This window comes from Staurois parvus, unplaced genomic scaffold, assembly GCF_062004578.1.
Source record: "Staurois parvus isolate SC_StPar_1 unplaced genomic scaffold, SC_StPar_1.0 ptg000708l, whole genome shotgun sequence".
Classification (NCBI taxonomy): domain Eukaryota; kingdom Metazoa; phylum Chordata; class Amphibia; order Anura; family Ranidae; genus Staurois; species Staurois parvus.
In genome coordinates this window covers 5,863,663-5,890,607 of record NW_028318504.1, presented here as the reverse complement: position 1 = coordinate 5,890,607, position 26,945 = coordinate 5,863,663, and the positions used below count along the sequence as shown (strand labels likewise).

Sequence of the window (26,945 nt, the reverse complement as noted above, 5' to 3'; positions counted from 1 at the left end):
TTACTCATCGTGATGGTTAAAATCTAATTATCTCAGTCTGAGGAGAATGCATCTGAATCACCAAAAACTAAGGTGAAAAAAAAAAAAAAAAGTTTCTCCATCGATGGCGGCTGCAGTAATTAGTCTTTACGCCTGTGTTAAACATTCTTTCATGCTTTTTCAACCGGAAAAAAATAGAGAGAAATCTAATGATTCCAAATCAACAAAACAGTAATACTGAAGGGATTTCTCTGTAATGAAACATAATTAAAATATATTTTTTCTTACGTTTCATATTCATCTAATGCGCTCGCTTGAGTTCATCTTGTTCTTTGATGTCAGTTTCAACTAATGTTATTATATCTTGAACAATAATGTTTAATCAGTTTGAACAGGTGTCACTTTCGCTGACAATTACTTGTAAGCTTCACAGATTGAAATCTCCAAGCGATGGTAGAATTTGTTACAAGTGATTTAGAGGACAACTAAAAAGACCGATTTATTTATTTATTTACCTGATGCAAATGAGCTATAACTACTCAACACAAGTTTGGCACTAGGTAAAAAAAAAAAAACAAAAAAGAAAGAAAGAAATCATATTAAAATACTCTTTTTAAGAATATATAAAATCAAAGCTTTTTTCTTCAATTTTGGATGGTGTAGAGAATAGTGAAAGAAACCTTGTCAAAAGGCCATTTATTTCAGCAGCTCATAGGATTATACACCCAGAGCAGGGGCGGACTGACCATTTGGAAACTCGGGCACTGCCCGAGGGCCCGGGGTCAGTGGGGGGCCCCATGAGATGCCCCTGGTACCTTTTTCATGGGCTATTTTAAGTTTGGGCAAGAACACAGGGGCCCCATGATCCCCTATTGCCCGGGGGCCCCATGAGTTGTCAGTCCGCCCCTGACCCAGAGGCCACTTTATTAGGCTCACCTGTTCAATTGCTTGGTAACACAAACTGCTAATCAGCCAATCACATGGTAGCAACTTAATGCATTTAGGCATCTAGACGTGGTGAAGACAACTTGCTGAAATTCAAACCAAGTATCAGAATGGGGAAGAATGAAGATTTAATTTTTCTTTGAATGTGGCATGGTTGTTGCTGCCAGACGGCTGGTCTGAGTATATAACAAACTGCTGATCTACTGGGATTTTCATGCACAACCATCTCTAAGGTTTGCAGAGAATGGTTTGAAAAATAGAAAATATCCAGTGAGTGGCAGTTGTCTGAACGAAAATGCCTTGTTGATGTCAGAGGTCAGAGGAGAATGGGCAGACTGGTTCAAGATGATAGAAAGGCAACAGTAACACATGTCAATATGGACCAAAATCTCTGAGGAATGTTCCCAGCACCTTGTTGAATCTAGTCCATAGTTACATAGTTAGTCTGGCTGAAAAAAGACAAAAGTCCATCAAGTTCAACCATTAAAAAATAAAAGTTATAACCCCACACCCACAGTGACTCAGAGGAAGGCAAAAAAACCCAGCAAAGCATGAAGAACTAAAGCAGTTCTAAAGGCAAAATGGGTCCAACCAGGTACTATCAAGGTCTACCTAATAAAGTGGCCAGTGAGTGTACGTGCATTTAAGATATTTTATGCATGTTATTTACCTGTAAAAGCCCTTTTGTATAGACATCCAAGAGCATGAAGATTGCACCACCATCTTGGATGTGACATCAATAGCTCCAGCATACTCAGAGCCAGGGGCGGACTGACCATTTGGAAACTCGGGCACTGCCCGAGGGCCCGGGGTCAGTAGGGGGCCCCATGAGGTGCCCCTGGTACCTTTTTCATAGGCTTTTTTGAGTTTGGGCAAGGACACAAGGGCCTCATAATCCCCTATTGCCCGGGGGCCCCATGAGTTGTCGGTCCGCCCCTGCTCAGAGCTGTCAATCAAGTGACACTATATAATATGATGGCTGTACTAATGTAAAAGCAGGCATAACTTTGTTTTATTAGCCTACAAAGATCATTCAAATTTCACAGGTTGGTAGAGGTGATTGTAGCCGTATTAGTGCATTTGCGACAGAAACAATTGAGTACTGTCCGTGATACTTTCTTTATTTGCACTAACATACAATTTTGAGGACAAGCTTTCTGGGTATGTCCCCGAAAGCTTGTCCTCAAAATTGTATGTTAGTGCAAATAAAAAAAGTATCACGGACAGTACTCAATTGTTACATGTTGGTAGAGTAACTCTTCCTCTATAGTAATTCTTCTTCTTTTTCACTGCAGGTAAATAAAGGATTCCAAGCAGAGGCAACAAGTCATCATGGAAGGAGATCTACTAAAACTGGAACACTGTGCATGGTAGCCAATCAACTTCTGACTTCAGCTTGTTCAGTTAAGCTTTGACAATAATATCTGGAAACTGATTTGTTTCTATGCACAGCTGCACCAGATTTTGCACGCACCAGTTTTAGTAGATTCCCCCATTGAGTTCTTGATAAAAGAGAGGCTGTCCAACATTAATATTATTATTATAGAGGATTTATATGGCGCCAACAGTTTGCTCAGCGCTTTACATTATAACGGGAGACAATACAGCAACAATACAGTTCAATACAAGAGGGATAGGAGGCCCTGCTCCTTGGAGCTTACAATCTAGGAAACATCAACTTAAGCCTATAAAATGTTTATGGAAATGACACCTTTGACAAGAATCACCAATGACAAGATGTTGCTCCTGATAAGGGTGTCATCTCCGTAAACATTCTGTAGCCTTCTGTAGATGTTGGACAGCCTGCTTCCTCCTTCACCAAGAACTCAATGGTGGCAAGTTACTTCTGGCTGGAATCCATTATTTACCTGCAATGCAGGGGCGGACTGACCATTTGGAAACTCGGGCACTGCCCAAGGGCCTGTGGTCAGTAGGGGGCCCCATGAGATGCCCCTGGTACCTTTTTCATAGGTTTTTTTGAGTTTGGGCAAGGACACCGGGGCCCCATGATCCCCTATTGCCTGGGGGACCCATGAGTTGTCAGTCCGCCCCTGGTCAATACCATGCCCATTATGGACAAGAGCGCCCCACCCAAGCTCCTTTGAATACACAAGAAGTTATTTAATAGATTTGTCTTCTCTTTGTCACCAGTAGACATGTGCAATTCGAAATTCGGACAAATTTTCTGTTATTCAGAAATTCGGATGTATCCGAATTCTGAATTACAATAGTAACAAATTTAAATGAATCTGAAATAACAAAACAAAATTTGAATCGATTCGAATTTGAAAACACATTCGAAAAAAAATTTGAATTCGAAAACCAATTTGAATTTGAAAACAAGAATAGAATAAAATAGAACAGATAATAAAGAAATAGAAAATAACAGAATAGAATAGAAAATAATAGAGGAAAAAAAGAATAGAAAAGAATAGAACCGAATACAGTAGAAAATAGTGAGTTGTCAGTCCGCCCCAGCTGCAATGAAAAAGAAGTGTTCCTATAGAGGAGGAGTTGCTCTACCAACATGTGAACTTTGAACAACCTATGTAATTTAGTTAACCGCATGCCGCCCAGCCACTGTACATATACGGCGGCAGGGCGGCACTCACAGGCAAAACCACGTTTTAAAACGTGCGTTTTGTAAACAAATAGGGGGCGCACGCGAGTCGCGCTGCCGCCCTATTTGTCATGTGGATCACCGCCGCAGATGTCAGTTGCCGGGTCACAGCCGCTCATTAGCGGCTATGTCCCGGCGATCGGCGGTAAACGGTGACAGAGAGCACAGCTGCAGTAGCTGTGCTGTCTGTCACCTCTCTGTCAGCTCGAGGATGAGCTGATCGAGAAAGAATAGTTTCACTTTCTCGATCAGCCTTGTCCTGCCCAGTACACACCCCCGCCCCTAGTAAAACACTCCCCTCACTCCTATAACCCTTCCCTGCTAAATAAAGTTAACCCCTTCCTCCCCATTGCCATTAGTACAGTGTCAGTTTTTTTTTTTTGCACCAGTCACTGTATTAGTGTTTTTGGGGATGTCAGTGACCCCAAGTCAGTACCCCCCAATGTCAGAATGTCCGCCGCAGTCCTGCAGTCCCGCCATAAGTCGCTGGTCGCTGCCATAAGTCCCCGATCGCCGCCATAATTCGCTGATCGCTGCCATTATTAGTATAAAAAAAACCCTAAAAATCCCAGTATCTTTCCCGCCATTTGTAAACACTATAACTTTCACGTAAACCAATTAATTTACACGTATTGGATTTTTTTTAGCAAAGACGTCGCAGAATGCATTTTGGCAGAAATTTATGACTAAATTTGATTTTTGCATTTTTTTTTACTGGACATGTTTTATAGCAAAAAGTCCAAAATATTGTTTTTTTTCTCTCAAAATTGTCAGCCTTTTTTTTTTATAGCGCAAAAAAAAAAAACCCGCACAGGCGATCAAATACCACCAAAAGAAAGCTCAATTTGTGGGGAAAAAAAGATGTAAATTTCATTTATGTACCGTATTGCATGACCGCGCAATTGTCTGTTAAACTAGCGCAGCGCTGTATAGCAGAAAAATGGCGTAAATTGCAGTATTTATACCATAGATTGTAGACGCTATAACTTCCACACAAAGCAATCAATATACACTTATTGGGATTTTTTTTTACCAAAAACATGGAGCAGAATACATTTTGGCCTAAATTTATAACCAACTTTGAGTTTACTATATATTTTTTATAGCTGAAAATTCAAAATTTTTGGCGTTTTTTTGTTTATAGCGTGAAAAATAAAAAGCGCACAGGTGATCAAATACCACCGAAAGAAAGCTCTATTTGTGTGAAAAAAAGGACGTAAATTTCGTTTGGGTGCAGCATTGCATGACCGCGCAATTATCAGTTGAATTAGTGCAGCGCCAAGTAGCAAAAAGAGGCCTGGTCATTAAGGGGGGTAAATCCTCTGGAGGTCAAGTGGTTAAAGGTTTATGCCTATATTTGCATTACCTTTTGGTACGGCCCTTGAATTCCACTTTGCTTCTCCTCCGGAAGCAACATAGAATCTTATATAGGAAGGAGAGGGGTAATCAAAGAAAGAACTTTATCAATGGAAGAGAGGGCGGAAGGAGTTGTGTTCCCGTTGGGTAATCTTTAGTGCAGCTGAGACCCAAAGCTATTAACCCCCACAGCCCTGGAAGTTCAGCAGTTGGAAGAGGACAGGACAGCCCTGCAGCGAAGATTTCCACAGAATCCAGCAACCTGTATATCATGTAGCAAACTTCATTACATGCACGTAATGTAACTAAAGCTGTAGATTAATTTTTTTTTAACTAAACATCAGCTTTAACAGCACAGAAGAAGTTAATATCCTAAAAATACTCTGATTTATCTCTTCTCTTTCCTGCTATCATCAGTAAACTTTTATACTATATAAAATATCCTCAACTGTGCATCAACAGCAACCGCAGGTGAAATTTTAATTCTATTACAAGCTGAAAGAGAACATGAAGTGCCCAGAGCAGAGAGAAAAAAAAAAGAAAAACACTTGCAATAGCAATCTACCAAAACAAATCTGGGATGATAAAAAAAAACACAAACTGATTTCTATATGTGGGATCTTCTAGACCAGGTTCTTCATTTGGGTGGTTTTGGATTGAGCACTATTTATAACATTCTAGAGCACGGGTCAAAGTGGCGGCCCTCTAGCTGTTGCCAAACTACAAGTCCCATGAGGCATTGCAAGACTGATAGTTACAAGCATGACAAAGGCAGAGGCATGATGGGACTTGTAGCTTTGCAACAGCTGGAGGACCATCAGTTTGACTCCCCTGATCTAGAGCATAAAAAAAAAGTGGTAATTGAGCGCTGGGAACATTAATATAAAGCCGCTAGCATAAAAAGGTAACCTCTAAAACCCAGTATGAGAAATGTAAAAAAGTATGCAGCGCTAATATGAATAAATGGATATTAATAAAATCAGATGAAGAATCAGATAAATAATTGCGCAATAACGTATGTTAAGTGACTCAGTCCATATTAAGTGGTAAAGCAAAGTGATTCTGTGCAAGTGTTCAAAAAATCCATGATCAAGGATAACCGTGACTCTTGTGTTCTTGTGAATGTACAAACATTGCACTAACCAGATAGCACATTAACTGCGCTTGGAGCAATTAAGACCCGCTCCTGGTGCTCTGGACTTGTGATACCAGGAAAATGTCATCAGCAAGTGAGCCACTAGATGTCACCAGTCTAGGTGTATTATCCGGATCTGATCTGGCCACCACGGTGTCAGTCAGGATAGCCTTGCGGTATATGTACACAGGTCAGGGGCACCTCCCTAACGTGTTTCGTGTAAATAACACTTCCTCAGAGGAAGTGTTATTTACACGAAATTATTTATCTGATTCTTCATCTGATTTTATTAACCTCCCTAACGGTATTCCCGAGTGTAGCTCGGGGTAAAATGTCTGTACCAAAAGCGGTAACCCCGAGCTACACTCGGGCTTACCATGCGGCGCTGCATAGGGAGTCCCTGCAGCACTTACCTTGTCCTTCGCTCCCGCGATGTGTCCCCTGCAGCGTCCCCGGCCATCTCCTCTGGCTGATGCCGGCATCCCGCTCTTGTGTTCCGGTCCCTGTGACGTCAGGACGTACGGGCGCAGGCGGCGGCGGGAAATTTGAAAATTTTAAAAAAATGTCATTTTTTTCAAAATGATTTTACATAGTAAAACATTGCTGTTTCAAACCATTTCACATACATTTTGTCCCGAGTGCTTTGTCCTGTCCTCTGTCTGCATTTTGACTGTTCTTTCTGCCTGAAAACTTAGAAAATTCCATGGCGTCCAAAAAGTGTCCCTTTAGGTCAAAAGCGGTTTTAGACCGGCTAGAGAACAGCGATAGTAAATCAGAACCACTTGCAGAATTGAGTGATAATGATTCGTGGGGGAAATTCGTCATCAGACACTGAAAACAATTTTGCGACTTTGCTCAGTGATGTGCGAACTTGGCGCTATATTTCAAATTTCAGTGTTTTTGGTTTGATTACATTATTGAATTAAATGTATTATTATTATATTATTATTTTTTATGATTATTTATTAAATTATAATTTATGATTTTGTGTTTCAAATTTTATCATACCCGGGATGTTTACTAGACTCTTGTTCGGACAGATTTCAGTGAGTTATTCCTAAATATTACAGCCTACAATAAAAAACTACATATTTCCATGCAAAATAATGGTACCGCTTTCAGCACCAAAAATCTGAAATAATCATACCGTTAGGGAGGATAATATCCATTTATTCATATTAGCGCTGCATACTTTTTTTACATTTCTGATCTAGAGCATGTTTGGCAAAGTCTAATGGAAAAGAGGACTGAATTTGACAAGATAACCCTTCAATTGACCACATCCATCTAATTCCAAACACCACAAAAGCACTTTGTCTTATTTGTTTTTATCATTTAGAATGGCACCCCAACCAACAACTTGATGCCACCGCACCTCCATATGCTATATGAATATAGGAGTGAAACCCCTGCACTACCTCAATAATGAGAGAGAAAAAAAAACACAAGCAGAAAAGAAAAGTTCTGATGATAGTGGCTGCTGCTAACATTAAATTGTGTTCCCACAATAGTAGAGCAAATGAAAAATAAATAAGCGATGTAGTGCTGCTATATAATAGCTACAAAAAATTGAAAAGTAACATAACTGAATAAAACGTTCATAATGAGTCCATAGATGTAAAATCAATCAATTAGTATTACTGTATGTAATAACGATTCTTCCATAATTCATGTGTTTTCTTCTTGTGCTGATATCCCAACCACCATCAAGTGAAACAGTGCACATAACATATCATCAACAGTGCACATAACATATCATCAACAGTGCACATAACATATCATCAACAGTGCACATAACATATCATCAACAGTGCACATAACATATAATGCCACCTCAGTGCTCACAGAACTCTCACCTCGGAGCACATGGAAATACACTTTATAATATCAACTAGACAAAAAGATTCTTCACTTTTTTAATCCACAACCATGTGATAGTAATCAAACACCTTTCAATAGATTGTCAAACCAGAGCCAGGGATCGGTCCCTTTACGGGTGATGGAGGTCACATATTTCTATCCTTAACCACCTCCCATTTGGCCGTTGTATATAAATGGCCGGATGGTGGCACTTCCCGCCCCCTGCTTGTGTGCGCTCCCTGGGAGCATGTAGCACTGCGATCCGGTGCCCGCTGTGTCCTCCGGACACAGTGAAAACCGATTGTAGGACGAGACCTCTGCACGAGGTCCCGATCATGTGATTACTAATTAGTGATCACATGCAAAGTAGTAAGCAAGATGTCACTTGTGACATCATTGCTTACTACGTGTGAAATCTGTGAATGATCACAGATGTCACATGGTACAAGGCTATTCACAACAGCCTTGTACCATGTGACAAGCTGTGACCAATCAAAGCTCACTCAGTAGTTCTCAATTGCTGTTAGAATGCACACAGAGAGAAAGAGAAATGATTGCTTTTACATCCTATATGGGTGTAAAAGCAATCAGTGTAAAAAAAAAAAAAAAACAATCTTCATCACCCCCCACAAGTAGTACAGTGTCATCATGGTGACACTGTATTGCTAGGGTGACAGTATGTAAAAAAAAAAAACATAAATAATAATATAAAACAATAAAAATTAAAATGTAAAAAAAATGTAAAATTTTTGGTTATAAACTAATTTGGCTCATTTTTTTTTTTACTAAAAAGATAACGGAATAAATTTTGGCCAAGGTTTATGATGAAATATTATTTATTTGCAAAATTTTATAAGAAAAACACTTTTTTTTAAATTTTTGGACATTTTCATTTACATAGCAAAAAAAATAAAAATCCCAGCGGTGAATAAATACCACCAAAATAAAGCTTTATCTGTCTAAAAAAAAAGGTAAAAAAATACAGTGTTGCATGACCACGCAATTGTCATTCAAAGTGTGATAGCGCTGAAAGCTGAAAGTTGCCCTGGACAGGAAGGGGGTAAAAGTGTCCGGACAGGAAGTGGTTAAAAGGGAACAAAGGACACTCCCATGGTGCAGTATGTACTAGTATATACATTTATTAAGAAGCAGTAATACACTCACATGTAGTAAAAGAATAAAATGCCATAAACTCATCAGATGCAGGCTTCACTTGTTGTCAGCTGAACTCACGCGTTACATCACGTCCACGTGACTTCATCAGAGGGATCTGATGAAGTCAAGTGGGCGTGATGTAACTTGCAAGGGGCTTGGCTCTGGACAGACATGAATAGTGAATTCAGCTGACAACAAGTGAAGCCGGCATCTGATGATTTTATGGCATTTTATTCTTTTACTACATGTGAGTGTATTACTGCTTCTTAACCACTTCAGTACCAGGCACTTATACCCCCTTCCTGCCCAGGCCAATTTTCAGCTTTCAGCGCTGTCGCACTTTGAATGACAATTGCGCGGTCATGCAACACTGTACCCATATGAAATTGTTATCATTTCTTTCACACATAAATAGCTTTCTTTTGGTGGTATTTAATCACCACAGAGTTTTTTTACTTTTTGCTAAATAAAACAAAAAACACCTGAAACTTTTGAAAAAAAATGCACTTTTCTTCGTTTCTATTATAAAATTTTGCAAATAAATAACATTCTTTCATAAATTTAGGTCAAAATGTATTCTGCTACATTTCTTTGGTGAAAATAATAATAATAGTAATTTAATTTGTATTTTGTTTTTAATTCTTCTATTTTTTATTACATTATTTTTTCTTTTTTTTTAACACACTGTGACCAAAGCAATACAATGTTACCATAGTAACATTGAACTACACTCACCAGATGAGCAGGGAAAATGTATTTTATCAACGGAGGTCTGCCCGGAATCCCTCTTAAAGATGGTGCAGCTTAGGATAGATGGATAACATCAGGTCTCCTCAAGTTTCTTGTCCTGTCCCTGCTCCCTGCACCGGACAGGCACTTCTTCCAGCAGCGACCACAGCCAGCTACAGCGTGAAGTCACTCGCCAGTTCCACCAATGTTCTCCCAAGGAACGGACAACCCAGTCACAACGAGGAGTGTCCCGCCCAGCCGTCATTCTGCTATAGGCCGGGTGGGAAGTTGTTAATAAATGTATATACTAGTACATACCAGGGGCGGACTGACAACTCATGGGGCCCCCAGGCAATAGGGGATCATGGGGCCCCTGTGTCCTTGCCCAAACTCAAAAGAGCCTATGAAAAAGGTACCAGGGGCATCTCATGGGGCCCCCTACTGACCCCCGGCCCTCGGGCAGTGCCCGAGTTTCCAAATGGTCACCATGGGAGTGTCCTTTGTTCCCTTTTCAGGATAGGAATATGTGACCTCCATCACCCGTAAAGGGACCGATCCCTGGCTCTGGTTTGACAATCTATTGAAAGCTCAAAGATGTCTGATTACTATCACATGGTTGTGGATTAAAAAAGTGAAGAATCCTTTGGTCTAGTTGATATTATAAAGTGAATTTCCATGTGCTCCGAGGTGAGAGTTCTGTGAGCACTGAGGTGGCATTATATGTTATGTGCACTGTTTCACTTGATGGTGGTTGGGATATCAGCACAAGAAGAAAACACATGAATTATGGAAGAATCTTTATTACATAATACTAATTGATTGATTTTACATTTATTGACTCATTATGGATGTTTTATTCAATTATGTCCCTTTTTCATTTTTTTGTAGCTATTATATAGCAGTGCTACATCGCTTATTTCTTTTTAATTTATACATGCTATATGATTTCTGTAAAATTAGAAATAAATATTTTTTGAATGAATAATTATTGATAGCGTATAGTTTTTAGGGCTCATGCACACTTTTGCCATTTTTGTGTGTTGCTTTGGTGCATGCACATCACTTGTTGTGTTCCTCATTAACACGTGTTGCTTTAAGGTTGCTCCTTCTTTTTTAATTGGCTGACAACACACATTAATGGAAAAAAACCAGAGATTTTCAGACGTAGTGCACCGCAATGCCTGGTAGTGCATTACTTTTCGCTGTTGGGTTCCGCAATGCATGTGTATCAGGACTACATTTCCTTAGTGTGTTGGGCTGCAATACAAAATGATTAGCATGGCAATGCCCAACACATGCAAAGTTCATTGACATTGATTTTTTATACTGCCTAAACTACACTCATGGGCCACTTTATTAGGTACACTTTGCTAGTGCCAGGTTGGACCCCTTTTAGAAGTGCTTTAACTCTTCATGGCATAGATTCATTAACCACTTCCAGACCGGACACTTTTACCCCCTTCCTGATCAGGGCAATTTTCAGCTTTCAACGCTATCACACTTTGAATGACAATTGCGCGGTCATGCAACACTGTACCCAAATTAATTTTTTACCATTTTTTTGACACAGATAAAAATTTATTTTGGTGGTATTTATTCACCGCTGGGATTTTTATTTTTTTTGCTATGTAAATGAAAAAGTCCAAAACCATGCCATGTCAAAGTTACTTAAATCCCATTTCTTCCCCATTCTGATGCTCGGTTTGAACTTCAGCAAGTTGTCTTCACCACATCTAGATGCCTAAAGACATTGATTTGCTGAAATGTGATTGGCTGATTAGCAATTTTTGTTACCAAGCAGTTGAACAGGTATACCTAAGAAAGTGGCCGGTGAGTATATATCTACATGCAGTGCTGACATCAAGCCGCTGTGCGATCTTGGGTTGGCAGTGGCTGTTCATGGAAGCTGACATTTTTGCTATATGCTCTTCGTCTTTCTGCATTTGTATTCACTTGTTATCTAATAAATACTACACTACTGGAAGTACATTTTGCTCCTGGCGAGCTTTATTTCACCATAGCCCGGCCAGACAGAAATGTATTCACAGAGTCTCACGTCAAGACATATGTGTTCCTGCTTTAATATATGGGCGTTTATGCTGTTGTAGTGGCAGCCATCATTTCTGGTGAGTTTTCAATTCACTGGGAGACGGTGACGGCATTTATTGATTGGAGTTGTTTTGCTACAAGCAAGATCACTTTATGGTGGTGGATGGACATAATTTCAACACATTTGTAATTAATTTTGGTTTGCACCATTTTATCTCATGGGCATTCATTTGGCATTTTGTATTTAATCATTTTCTGATGTGCTTTAATCATTTTATCACATGTTTAGCGCTGCCAATCACATTTCTATTTTTTTTAAATGTTGGCTACAGTAGGAAATTTTTTGCCATCTCTGCATCATTAAGGAAATTTGATTTGAAATTAGGCTAGGGTTACACCTTTGCATGTCAGAAATGTGCAAAATCACGCACTTTCCCAACACACATAGAAACACACTGCCATTTAGCAGATGCGCAGTTGCACCATTTTCAATGGCACCCCCAATCATCTTCTAACACACGTTTTTGCATGTGCCAAACTGCATGGTGCTGCATCACCATGTGATTTGGTATGGCGCGTTTTTGAAAGCAAAAAGTGTCAGGGACTACTTTGACAGGTTTCTTGCATTTAGGACAGCCTATTGAAATGAATGGGCTGCCCTAAATGCAACATGTAGGAACGGACATAAAATGATCAGAAACATGTGTGCACCTACAATAGAGAAGATGGGACTTTCCAGGTGCATGAACATGCATACCAAACATATTAAAAAGTTATATAATTTTTATTTCATATTTAAAAAAAAAAACAAAAAAAGGAAAAGTATAGAAACATAAAAACAATTTCTTAGCTCTCTGAGCTTTCACATCCAGGGCGAGCCATTGAGTCCCATATATATATTTGATTAAATACTTTGTATTGGATATATTAAAGTTGTTTGGTAATTGTATAATTTTCCTTTGATATACCTTCAGACTGAAATCTCTTCAAAAATCTCCCCTGAAGAAGCCCGTGAGGGCGAAACACGTAGGGAGTAACTTCAATTATATATTCAAGTTTGAATCTCAGTTTCACTCTTAGTACTGAAATTGTTTTTATGTTTTTGTATTTTTCCCTTTTCTTGTTTTTTTTTTTTAAATATGAAATAAAAATTATATAACTTTTTAATATGTTTGGTATTCATGTTCATGCACCCTGAAAGTCCCATCTTCTCTATTGAATATTTACAATTTTAAGGGATGTGGTGCAATCATCATATCTGGTCGCCTGCTCGCCACTTTACTGTTACTACCATTACATTATGTTGACACACTAAAAAAGTACGACGAAATTTCTACAAAATGAGGAAAATGTCCTCTTTACTGTTCTGATGACCACTCAAAATTTGGATTTTCTCCTTCAATTCCAGCTAACAAAACAAATAGAGAGGGTGAATCTCCTAAGCGGTGACGCAAACAACAATAAGGCAGAGGTTCTAAACATGTTTGGCTATAGATCATAAACTTGAAGCAGTCCACTGTTTTTGTGAAATTCATTGACCCAGTTTTCAAGTGTAACTCTACTTTTGCTGAGAAAAAAAAATTCCGGGTCATTATTATATATTTTTCCATGGATTTTTGCTAACTTCATTGTGCCTAATGCTGTTCTGATACCCACGCACTATACCAATTATTTTCCTACCTACAGTATCAAGTAGTAGGGCTATCTTCTGCTTTGAGCTCAACTGTCTTCCTATCCAATGAGACTGTCTCCCTGGCCCGGGGGAGCACTCTCTTTTAATAGCAGGGTGGCTAGTCAGCAAGATTCAACCATGAAATTACATAAATTCATGCTCAAGTAAGTAAATATAACTAGAAAAGAAAGAAATACTTTAGAAGAAAGTGACATCGAGGAGGCATTTATGGATAATTAAAGCTAAAGTTTATGTATGGCAATTTTTATGAAGTTACATTGGTCCAGCTTCGACCAATGTAACTACTGTATGTATATGCCATACCTGTGGGATCCCTCCCACCTCATACAATCAGAGAACACATTGCATTAACTGAAAAAATGCAAATGTTCTCTAAATTATGCCCATGCAACCTCCTGTTCAGTAAGCAGCAGTTGCTTGGAATGAGACTTTAAAGCTAGTGGAGATCCCTAGAGTAGTGGTACCTACTACAGTGGTTTCCAGCTTCCACAGGGATCCCACAGGTATGGCATATACCTACTTACATTGGTCCAAGCTGCACCAATGTAACTAATTTGTCATTTCTATATCAAAACTGCATTGTTGGGGTAATACTAAGATTTTGTGTTATATACTTGGAGACAGCTTTAATATTTTTACATGGAGACCATGTTCCCTTTAAAGCATAGGTGTCAAACACAAGGCCTGAGGGCTGAATTGGCCCTCTAGGCCATTTTTTTTATGTGGCTCTTGCACCTCTCCTGTAGCTTCGGTACCCCCCTCATCTCTGCCTCCACCTTGTCTCAGCAGTCGGCAGCAGAGAGGAGGACAGAACTCCTCCACCAGATCCTGCACCTCTCAGTACAGCTGCAGCACCCTCTCATCTCTGCCTCCCCTGGTCTTCAGCAGACTCTGGTAACTGACTCTGGTCCTCCTCCAGACCCTGAACTTTCTGCTTCCCAGCTCTGCCCCCAAAGGGGGTGCACGGTGATGTTAGGGAGGGTGGGCATTATTAACATCTGATGTATAGGGGGTGAGGTGCTCTAGTCTTACAGATACAACCGGCCCTTTGAGGGCAACCATAATGCTGATACGGCCCGCAATGAAATGGAGTTTGACACCCCTGCTTTAAAGGATTAGTTCACCTTTTGACAAAAAAATAATAAATGTATATTTTTTGCAGGTAATGTTTTTGCATTTATTGGTTTTTGTTGCAGAATCCTGTAAAGCATTGCACCAGCAGACTGCTGGTGCTATGCAGGTCTCCAGCAGACCTGTCAGTATGTCTGCTTGCCCGTACATCCCATACAGGCAAGTTGATACAATGACTGGAAGAGTCAAGAACCACAAGTCCACAGCTGCAAATGATGCTGGTACTTGTAGTTCAGTCATTCACAGAACTCTTTGAAAGAATGACTTGGCCATGTGGGCAGAGCCACACACGGCTGCACTGTTTTAAAAAAATGTCAGCTTGTACGGGGAATTTCCTCCTGTATTGCTGTCACGGGGAGGATTTGGGGATTGGGCAGCAGCTGCAGCATTGGGAGCATGTTCCAGGGTCCCAAAGGTAAACTGATCCTTTTAGATAAATATTTTACCCATTATATACTATTTTAAATCTATAGAATGTGCAACTGTCACAATGAAAGTAGATGTACAGCGGTTTGGATGTTTGATCTCTGATTGTAGGGTGAGATCAATGGTAATGCCTGACTGAAGATGTTTAAAGAATAAGTGCACATCAAACACACCTTAGTTCATTTATTATATCCACATAAAGTTCACAATTATAACCTTTCACCTTTAACTTCTCTCTTCTCTGAGAGGTCTATTGGGAACGTCAATTTAGATTTCATGTCTGGTGGAGGATAAATTCATTTTCAGACATTCTCAAACAGTAGAAAGGTTTTATGAATAAAAAAAGCATCTTCCTGCAGCTCTATCCTTAGAATCCCCACTCTCCTGCAGGGATGGGCAAAGAGCATGCATGCCTAGAAGCAGTGGAGTAACAATAGCCATAGCAGCCCACACAGCTGCTACGGGGGGCCTGGGGGTGGAAAGGGGCTCTGTTACGGGAGTCGCTGAGACAATTTAAAATAGGAAACCTGTGAGCTTGTGAATATTAAGCATGTCCATCACTGTACTATTTAGGATTGCAAATATTGCTCTTGGCACTGACCCTGTGACATTCTCAATCAAGAAGAACTGACATCAGGCATTCAAGAGTAGACTTTAGAATCTTTGTTGCTAGTCACATATCCCCCTTTTCAGGCTGGAATTTTTTTTAGATGTTGTAGCAGTGTAAATGTATTATCCTCAGTGCTTCTGGTCATCCTGGCCAGCACTGAAATTAACATTGCATGCCCAAGGACTCATGCACATGGATGTTTGGAGGCTCAAAAGTGTTCAAGCACTTTCCCATGCCCAGAGAGCCAGAGGTAATGTGTACAGGTTCCCATATAAGTGAACGGCTGTAAGTGTCTGTACTTGTGCAAACACTGATGCTTCTGTCTTTGGGTGCTTACCCTCCCTCCCCTCCCCCTGTTTGTGCTGGCAGCAACTTCACCCCAGGCTGCAGCCCAATTTATGGGCTTTCCTGTAGAGGAATCACTACACAACACTGTAGCCACCACTCGCTCTTCATTGGCTGATGCTTCTGTCCTTGGGTGCCTACCCTCCCTCCCCCCGTTTGTGCTGGCAGCAGCTTCACCCCAGGCTGCAGCCCAATTTATGGGCTTTCCTGTAGAGGAATCACTACACAACACTGCAGCCACCACTCGCTCTTCATTGGCTGATACTTCTGTCCTTGGGTGCCTACCCTCCCTCCCCCGTTTGTGCTGGCTGCAGCTTCACCCCAGGCTGCAGCCCAATTTATGGGCTTTCCTGTAGAGGAATCACTACACAACACTGCAGCCACCACTCGCTCTTCATTGGCTGATGCTTCTGTCCTTGGGTGCCTACTCTCCCTCCCCCGTTTGTGCTGGCTGCAGCTTCACCCCAGGCTGTAGCCCAATTTATGGGCTTTCCTGTAGAGGAATCACTACACAACACTGTAGCCACCACTCGCTCTTCATTGGTTGATGCTTCTGTCCTTGGGTGCCTACCCTCCCTCCCCCGCTTGTGCTGGCTGCAGCTTCACCCCAGGCTGCAGCCCAATTTATGGGCTTGCCCGTAGAAGAATCACTGCACAACACTGTAGCCACCAGTCGCTCTTCATTCGCATTCATTTGCATCCCCTGAGCCTACACAGCACAAGCCCACAATGAACATATACTACACTGCATCTTCTGTAATTGATTACACAACATTTTCTGCCTCCTAATTATACAACATCACCTGCCACCCACTTACTGGCTGGTATTTCAACTGCAACAGATGGCTGAGCCCAGACCAGTGCACCTGCTATCCTGGGCAGAGAGACTAGTCAGTAACTTGCCTTGATGTCAATGATTTCACCCACTCCTTACTTAGATCTTAATAAAGACTTATCTTGTTGTGAATAGCAGTGAAGGGTTGGGTGTGGAACATGCTGTTGACAACACTAGCTCAGCATCCTCAGCACCTATCAAAACAGGTTAAAATTCTGCAAGCATGCTGTCCCCTGGAGGACAGAATGAACACAAGATTTTTTTTTTCTTGTTAGACTTCCTCTTTAGAAATTCAGAGCTCTCCTGTGTCCTCTGAACACTTTTTGAATTATCGCAAAGGCCCTCCAAGTTCTTATCCTGGACTACAAAATGATTAGTGGTTATGTTGTGTAGATCTAATATCTTGTTCACAAGGGGTGGTTTAATCTGTGCCCCATGCAGGGCCTTGTTTACTGTGACGGGGATGCACAGGTGTTGCATGCACCCCAATGCCGGCAGTCCCAAACCTGCCAATTTTGATGCAGCAGCAGCATGGACACAGCTGCTGCTCCCAATGTGACATCCATGTGGGTGCAGGTGCACGGCCCCAAACATACAAGGGTCACCTTGTTTTCCTAAAATGTCATTGGGGTCTTGTTTAGTGTAGCTGCAAACAGCGCTTGGCTCTCTAATACTTAAACAAAAATGTTGTACTTAGTTTGATGGTACTGGTTTCCACAACAACTTGGCCAGACTGGCAATTTATTGTAGCTATTTTTATACAAGTATCATATTTTCCAAAAGAGTAATTATATATTCACACCAATTCTTTTTAGTATTTTTTAGTGGGGGTTTGCAGATTAAAATGTTACTGTCTATGTCCTAGTGAACTCAGCAGTCAGCTATGGTCAGTTTTGAAAATGGATTTATCTCTAGTATTCCAGTATGGCCCATGTAAGAACTTTCCTGCTAAGATGCTAGAATATACACTGAGCTTAGCATGACTGGTGTACATTTGTGGCATTCTCGGCAAGCTTGTTGCCAGAATGAATTAACTCTTGTACTCATGTGTGGGATTTACATTATCCCAGCTGAGTCAATCAAGATGGGTGAAGACCCCAAAACCGGATGAAGCTAGGGGCAAGTTGTAGATGCTGGCATGGTAGCTTGAGCATATCACTGTAAGAGTGGTGAATATTAAAAGGTTTGGTTCCACTTCAAAGCTCAACTCCAGGCAAACAGCTAAATACACCGAAAAACATCATACTGTATATATGAGTTGCAGGGGCAGACTGACCATTTGGAAACTCGGGCACTTCCCGAGGGCCTGGGGTCAGTAGGGGGCCCCATGAGATGCCCCTGGTACCTTTTTCATAGGCTTTTTTGAGTTTGGGCAAGGACACAGGGGCCCCATGATCCCCTATTGCCCAGGGGCCCCATGAGTTGTCAGTCCGCCCCTGATGAGTTGTTTTTCATGCTAAAGCATTTGTGTCTCTGTCCATCCAATCCTGAGATTTATAATGCTCTACCTAAAAGCAGAGGAAACTTGATTTTTCTCTGCTGCAGTTAACCTCCCTAGTGGTCTTATAAATATTCCTTATAAATAAATATTTATAAGGAAAAAAAAAAAACCTCCCTAGCGGTCTGATTATCTCCATATTTCTGTGCTTAAAGTGGTAAATTTTTTTGCATGGAAATATGTATATTTTTTATTGTAGGCCTGTAATTTTTAGGAATAACTCACTGAAATCTGTCCCAACAAGAGTCTAGTAAACATCCCGGGTATGATAAAACTTGAAACACGAAATCATACATTATAATTTATTAAATAATCATAAAAAATAATAATATAATAATAATAAATGTAATTCAATAATATAATCAAACCAAAAACACTGAAATTTGAAATATTGCACCAAGTTCGCACATCACTGAGCAAAGTCGCAAAATTGTTTTCAGTGTCTGATGACGAATTTCTCCACAAATCATTATCACTCAATTCTGCAAGTAGTTCTGATTTACTATCGCTGTTCTCTAGCTGGTCTAAAACCACTTTTGACCTAAAGGGACGCTTTTTGGACGCCATGGACGTTTCTCAGTTTCCAGGCAGAAAGAACAGTAAAAATGCAGGCAGGGGACAGGACAAAGCACTCGGGACAAAATGTATGTGAAATGCTTTTACAGTAATGATTTACTATGTGATTTTAGTGAATGTCACTTTTTGTCATTTTCAAATTTCCCATCGTTCCGTCCCCCGTACGTCCCGACGCTTGCAGGGGGGGCGGAACCCAGATGACAGGTGCCGGCATCGGCCAGAGGACATTACAGGGGACACTGCAGGAGGGACATCGCGGGAGCGCAGGACAAGGTAAGTGATCGAGGGATCGCGGAGTAGCGCCGCATGGTAAGCCCGAGTGTAGCTCGGGGTTACCGCTTGTGGTGCTGAAACTTTACCCCGAGCTACACTCGGGAATAGCACCAGGGAGGCTACAGTGGTAGTAAACTCCCATTTTCTATTTTTACCTACAGGCAAGCATATAGTAAAGCTATAATGAATATCTCCTATACATGCACCATTTAGGAGGTATTCTACCGAGCAGCAGAACATGACATCACCGAAGCATGCAATCTGAAGGAACGCCATACCAGGAGTGAAATGATCATGGCTTGGCCAGTCAGCTGGCCGGAGCTCGCAAACCCAGAAGGAAAACTGGGCTTAGTCTCTCATAATGTGCTGGCATACGGTGCATACTAGCACATTATGAATTTGCCTTACGGGGGAATTTTTTTTTTTCAAGAGTTTACTACTAATGCTTTAAGTAACACTTAAAGGTCTTGTCCTCCAGCCAAGGAGTGGCCAGTGAAAAAGAAGCAGCAGACCAATGAGCTCATCTTTCTTTCACTCTGCTTGCTCCCCCTATCAGCCTGTCCCTAGTGCAGTGATGGCGAACCTATGGCACGCGTGCCAGAGCTGGCACGCAGAGCCATCTCAGTGGGCACGCCAGGAAGAAGAGGAAGATGTCGCACACGGACCTCGCACACTGACCGGCCATCCAGATCTCGTCCACACTGGACCCCCATCAAACTACATCTCCCACATGTCTCTGGGGCCAGGGTGGGTGTGGACGAGAGGAAACGGCTCCTATGCGGATCTGGCACCAGGGGTGATGTACCCGGGGATGGGCGTGGAAGAGAGGAAGAGGCTCCCACACTGCTCCGGGGCCAGGGGCAACGTGTTCAGCGTGGATGGAAATGAGCTGCTGGGTTGGAAGTGACACCGACACTGCCAGAGGTGAGATTAACTGCTTGCCAACCATGCTATAGCCAAAAGATGGCTACAGCGTGGTTGTCTAGTTCTGGGAGGGCGTCCCAGAACGCGAACCCAGTGGCACACACCCTGCGCTGCTGGTGATCGCTGTGTCCTACGGATACAGCTGATCACGTGATAAGGTGTTGGCACTTTGAAATAAAAAAGTTGGTTTTGTGTTGCAGTTTTGGGTACTCAGGCTCAAAAAGGTTCACCATCACTGCCCTAGTGCATGAGCACTGCAGCAGAGCTGATTAGCTGCTTGGGCTGCCTCTCCCTCTATAAGTTGACGATAGTGTGCGTTTGGGGACACACACCTGCACGATTGGCAAATTGGGAACTGCGGTTGTGTCTGAGCAGCCACTACATCCCTATAGACAAGAATGGGACTGTTTGTAAGGGAATGCATGGAACACTTGTGCATCCCATGTGGGCAAATATGTCCTTTACACAGATGTATTCATAAGTACGCCTGTGTGAATGAGGCCTTTAGATTTAAGTTTACAGATCAGCTCTTTGCACCTGCAATTAACTTTTTTTAATTTAATTTATTGATGATAGGACATGTGATGGCTCATGGGTAAATTAAGTAACAATAATAAATAGATAGTTTGCTGTCCAAAACTGTGGGGTAGATTTACTAAAACAGGTGCACTCAGAATCTGGTGCAGCTGTGCATGGTAGCCAATCAGCTTGCTCAATTAATCTTTGACAATAAGACCTGGAAGCTACCTATGAGATCCCCCCTATATACCCAGCTTTTTCCAGGCTACTCATCTCTGAGGATGGGCTTGGTCGTTGGGAACTTACCCGGTTGTGCTCCTTCCCCTTCACCTCATGGCCTTCTATGGTGTGGGGGGAGGGGGAGGGGCACGACCCTTTAGCGTCCAGTGGAGAGGACGAGAGACAAATGCTACCCCCCTCTATCATCCTTCCTCAATATCTTAAGTTACTTCACTTGATACCCAACTTCCCTTCCCCCTATCCCTCCCCCCCTTTTTTTTTCTTTTTCTTTTCTTCTCTCTCTCCCCATATTCTCCCTTTTTCTCATTCGCCACACATTCTACCACTACCCCACCCTGTCTCTGTCTCCTACCCATAGACTGCCCTCTTCTTTTTTTCCCCTCTTTCTCGCTGGGCTGGTGCCTCCAGCATGTCAATATCAACATTTTCATTTCTGACTTAGAATCACAATAACAACTAACGTAGTATGTGAAATACCTACAGCGAAATGGACAACCTATCTTCAAAATATTGCAGCTAACATATAAATAATAATAATATAACATATAATAATAATAATAATATAACATATAAATAATATAACATATAAATAATAAACAAAAGAATGCAGCGCAATAATATGAACTCACAAATATTGCTAAATTATATAAACATGCAAATGTGAATATTGGAACATAAATCTTGCTGTGTGACAGTATTATAAAATGAAATACCCATATCTGTGCATAAACTGTGCTACATATATAAAACGTCTCAAAATACAAAAATCTCAATGATGCACCATTCATTTATTGCTCCCCGTACTACACATGTGCTAGTGCAACATGTCTGCTGTGCTTCTAATATCATCAACAAGTGTCCCAATACTATGATAACACAATCCTGGTGAACCGTCCCTTTAAGACCTCTGTGCTCCAAGTGCATATGTGCAATCACTCCACTGCGTATATTCATCCAGTGCTTCTGTGTGACCCCCCCAGTGATTTATCCACCTCCGACACACTTTTGCACTCACCTTATGGATTGACCTGAAACGTCAGGTCAAACTGTGCCTTTCAGCGTACCCTACGCGTTACGTCACGACGAGTTCATATTATTGCACTGCATTCTTTTATTTATAACAACTAACGTACCTCAATATAACTTCTCCACACCCATCGGTCCAAAAATTACCTATAAGTCAATAATTCCATGTTTCGGTCTATCATGAATCTACGTGCGATATTGACAATATGTTCTCATAACCATATTCACTTAACTAATTTCTCGTCCTTCTAGACTCACATCCTCCTCTTAGTTCTATAAGTTTTTGTATGGGCTCCGCCCCCTTATTCTTATGTGTTTGAATTACATGCTATGTCTTTTGTCTGACATACTCCCATTATAAGACTAGAAGCTCATAGCAAATTGCTGTTTTGATACAACCCATGTCTTTGTCTATGTTTCTGTTTTTCACTGCTCAATAAATCTTTATTGGAAAAAAAAAAAAAGACCTGATTAGTTTATATGCAGAGTTGCACCAGCTGCTGCACTCTCCAGTTTTAGTAAATAACCCCCTGTTTTATACTTCATTTTTTAAAATACATTCTTCAGATTTTTTTAACATATTAAAAAGTTATTTTAACATATATTTGTAAATGCATTCCAAAAATGTCGATTTGTATTTTTAAAGACATGCGGTATATTTGAAATGTATTTTTAAAAATATGTTTCATATATTTTATAATAAAAATGCACTTCAACATGCAGTATATATATATATATATATATATATATATATATAACATTTATTTCTTTATTTATTTCAGGTACTTATATAGCGCCGTCAATTTACACAGCGCTTTACATATATATATTGTACATTCACATTTTTTTTGTAGTATTGTAGTATTTCAAATATACGGTATGTCAAAATATTTGGGAAGAATATTTGAAAAATATATTTCAAATATATTTTTCTTCCATATGGGTAATAAAAAGAAAGGCATTTTTTATTCTCGGCAAAGTTATACACAGACCTAAAGTAGTTTAATAGCCCAGGAATTTGAATATGTTGATGTACACAGAGAAAATGCAGACAGCTGATTACATCTGGCAGCCTTCATGGGCACTTACCCGTGCACTCTGTCCTGCTATGAGTTGGTCATCTTCTGTCTGGACACTTGTTCGGCTTCGGACATCATAATCTTCTTGTTCAAAGTCAGAGTCATCCTCCAGCTCTTCCGGAGTCTAAGAGAGGAAAACATAGAGAGCATTAGCAAACAAACAGGTACAGTGCCAAATGCTCATTTATACAAAAGGCACCTCTAATGGACTTTAAGTACTATTGAGTCTTAATTTCCCTAAGATATTTGCAAAAATATGGGGAAACTGTCGTCAACATAGGGAAGATGAAATGAAGGTGTTTTTTCGATGGTTCTTAAAACAGAAGTACTAAAAAAACTCCAAACAGTCATATTCACCTATATAGATGCAGTCTCGGCCCAATGCTACATCTGTCCCTCTTTGCCTCTAAGAGAGAGAACTGAGCAATCAAAGACCACTTGATCACTCAGTTCTTGTTGTGCAGTGAGCAGATAGTGGCGATTCTCAGTCACCAGCTTTCTGCTCTGCCTCTCCAGCACTCACTGGAGTGCCAGGCTGTGGAGAGGTTGGGAGCGTCTAGCTGAAAGCCTGATACCGCTGTCGCTCAGGATATAGAGTAGATCTCAACATTACTCAGGATCCCTCCAGAGTCTGGAGAGGCAGAGTGACGTTAGCTAACAGCAGACTTTAGCCCACTGTCAGCTGAATATGGGTCACAGGAGTGCAGTGCAAGGTGCACTCCCGTGACCCACGGGAGAAAAAAAGAGCTTTGGTCTATCTTCCCCTTCCCCTGGCCACAAGGCTGTTTGAGAAAAACAAGCGGATTCCCCCATCCACACAAGCAAGGTGGATGGAGGAATCATCCCCACTGTGCTATTGTTTTCAGACAGCGGGGGCACATCTGCTGTTAGAATACATTGATCAGTACTGCAGCTGATTGGCTGCAGCCGTTGATTGAATGAAAATTTTCCAACATTCCCGCTTGACAAAAGTTGATCCTTAGACTGACCTCTATCATGCATGATCGATCATAGGTGGGTCGAATTTCTGCTGCAATGATCTGTAAAAATTGTTCCTGATGATCTTTCTGATCTTCTGCGAAAAACAGTACCTCATTACCCTAATTTTTTACAGATAGCAAAACCCCAAGTAAAACTAAAAATGTAATGTGCACAAAGAACCCTAAGGGGGTCAATTCACTACTATGCATTCTAATGCACGTCAACTAAATGTTATTGTGTTTTTTTTATTGGTGCTGGTTTATAATTGTACAAAGCATAGACATGTGTTGGCCTAAAAAAAAAATGTCTGTTTTTGATTTATTGACACACATTATAGGGGCTTTTGATGGGAAGGTCAGTGCATGTCAATGCACCAGTAGCGCCCTTTCACATAGGATGTTAGGTACATTTAGAATGGGGCTTCTGCTGTAGCCACAGGAGCCAGAATTTTTTAGTTTGGTCTGCCTCACACCCCACAGACTGGGAGTGTGAGCACCTCTCCTTGACTCTAGGAAAACTTCTGGAAATTAGTGGAAGGATTCAAATTCTTTGGCCTGAATATTTTATACTGCCTATCCAATCCCTGAGGAGGTGTGCCCAGATGGTGAATGGGTTCCTGTTAATTAGACTGCAGTCCAGGGAGAAGGGTCTTTTCTCTGTGAGGGAATAGATCTGTGAGCTCCAGGGTCTGCTTGCCTTGGGGCACTTTTGGGCTGAATGCTGGACTTTTCTTTTAGGGCCTGGCTTATGGATTCTGTATGCATTGGGACCCTGTGACTAAAGCTACCTCTTTTATGCTGAAGTTGCATGGTCTTTGGCCCTGAAATATGGACTACCTCAATCTTCTATGGCCTATTCTGCATTTTTTGGTGCATGGTCCCCAGCTGTGCACATATAGACTGTCATAGTCGATTACCATTACCATTCCCAATACCATTGGGAATTGCTAGTGCTACTATCAAGATAGATGTGTCCTCTGTAAGAAAACACAGATAAATAGGAATGGATCTGGCATAAAGGCCTGTTTACACCTTTTTGTGTTACTGTAGCATGTTGGGGTGCCATTCAAAATGATTTGCACCCATGAAGTGACTGTTCGGCAATTATTAGGTGATTAGTCTCAGGGGATTATTCTCAAGGGGTATACTAATCTCCTAAAGTGGTAATGGTTCGGCAGTTAATCTCCTGTTCATATTGAAGTCTATGGTGGAGAAAACAAAAGATTAACCGCTAATAATCTCCACTACAGGATTAAATTGCAACATTTTGCGACAAATTGTTCAGCTGCTTTGCTGATAATCTCCTCTGTAACAACTCACATTACAAATAATAAGATACAGACAAAAAGAATGATCTCATGAGAATTTAGTAGCATGACTAAGATACTACAATCACCAGTGTTGCCTTAGGCCTAATGATAGAATTTGAATTTACAGTCAAATTTACAAATTGGACCCACATTTCTAGAATTCTAATGTAATACATGTTTTTAAAAATTTTGATTAGATTCATGATTTTCCAATTTCAGCATGAACACATAATGCCCTGTACAACCCTTGAATGCAATCAGCAGCCTCATGGAAGAAAATATAGTGTGTGAACTGAATAACACCAACCCTCTCTCTGCATATTTTTTAATTGGGCTTTTTTTTTGAGAGGCAATAGTTTAGAATTTGTGTAATTTTGGTTTTTGGTTTTTATTCTTTGGTGATAAGGTATTTTTTTTTTACTTTTAGCTTGGATTGATTAAAGCCAAGAGTTACTTGTTGGGGGACCATCAGTTCCTCATCATTCCTCACACCACCCTATTCCTATTGTAACAAATAATATTTAGGAATCCACCTACAGATATAACTAAAATGGCAGGCAAGCCTGATGGCAGGTATGCTGTGCTTTGGGAAAGTATGGATGAAGGGCTGAAGTTCTACATTTTTAACAGGACATCTCCATGGGACTTCTGTATCTGAATTTTGGCCTTGTGGCACAGCTGCCAAATTGTGGTGCGGCTGTCTGATTTTTACCCATCAAAGTCTGAAGGTCTAGCTTTATTTTAGGAAGGCAGCTGTCTGTGCCTTGTGCCTTTGTCTTTAGACATGTTGGTGCTGCCATCAAACTGTGGTGCCACTGGTCAGTTTATACCCACCCACAAATTAGGGCTATAGCTCTCATTTTTTTTAGAACGATGTGCCCTGTTTTTTTTTCCAGCTCAGCATATTGGCCTATTGATCTTTTCTTGTAAACACACCTGCCTCCTGTAGCACTACCCTCTTAGGCCTTGCTAAAGATGTGTATCCCCCTATACTCCTGCACAGCCAGGCAACACGCATTTTTCACAGATTAAGTGTGTTTTTTTTTTGTTTTATTAGGGGAATGAAACTTGGATGGGGTAAGGGGTGCATGGGATGCCCGAAGGAACTGCAAACTGAGAACAACTTCCTGGCAACTATGTACATGTCTCTATACAGCAAATAAAAAGTTCCTCCTTGGAGATCTCTCCAGCCTCTCCTGGGGTAACATCCCAGACCCCAGATAAATCCTCTTCTTTACCCAGCTGTCTGGAGGAATTTCTTGGGCAAGGGGATTCAGTGTCTGCCTCTTTAAACTGAACAGTCCTGGGTAAGGAACTAGCCAGGTTTCCCACCAGAATTTTCTCTCCCTTTAACTGGCCCGGGGGTATAGGATTACTCCCTCAGTCCTGGGTTGGGTTGGTGGCTGCCTCCAGGCCTTCTGCTGGGCTGGCTCCTTCCCTGGCTCCATCTGGGGACTGGTGAGGCTGAGTGATCCACCTATCCAGGTCCCAGTCTTTAAGTAGGCCCCTTCCCACTGAGCCCCCTCCCAGGCACCAGCATCTCAGCCTTCCTTCCATGTTCCCCCCAAACTCTCCTGCTGCTGAGCACTTAAGGGTTTCCCTGAGGGACGGGCCGTCCATCTTGGAACCTGGCTTCTTAAAGCCACAGGCTG

At 41.2% G+C, this 26,945-nt stretch overlaps 1 protein-coding gene across 2 annotated transcripts in view; it reads right to left on the bottom strand.

Moving 5' to 3' along the window:
* LOC149445821 (catenin alpha-2) overlaps positions 1-26,945 on the bottom strand; it is an 845,912-nt gene that overhangs the window by 261,059 nt on the left and 557,908 nt on the right. For both annotated transcript variants that reach the window (XM_089653358.1, XM_089653359.1), the window contains exon 7: positions 23,014-23,127. In XM_089653358.1, the coding sequence (XP_089509484.1) occupies positions 23,014-23,127 (114 nt within the window). The remainder of the gene's footprint in view (positions 1-23,013; positions 23,128-26,945) is intronic.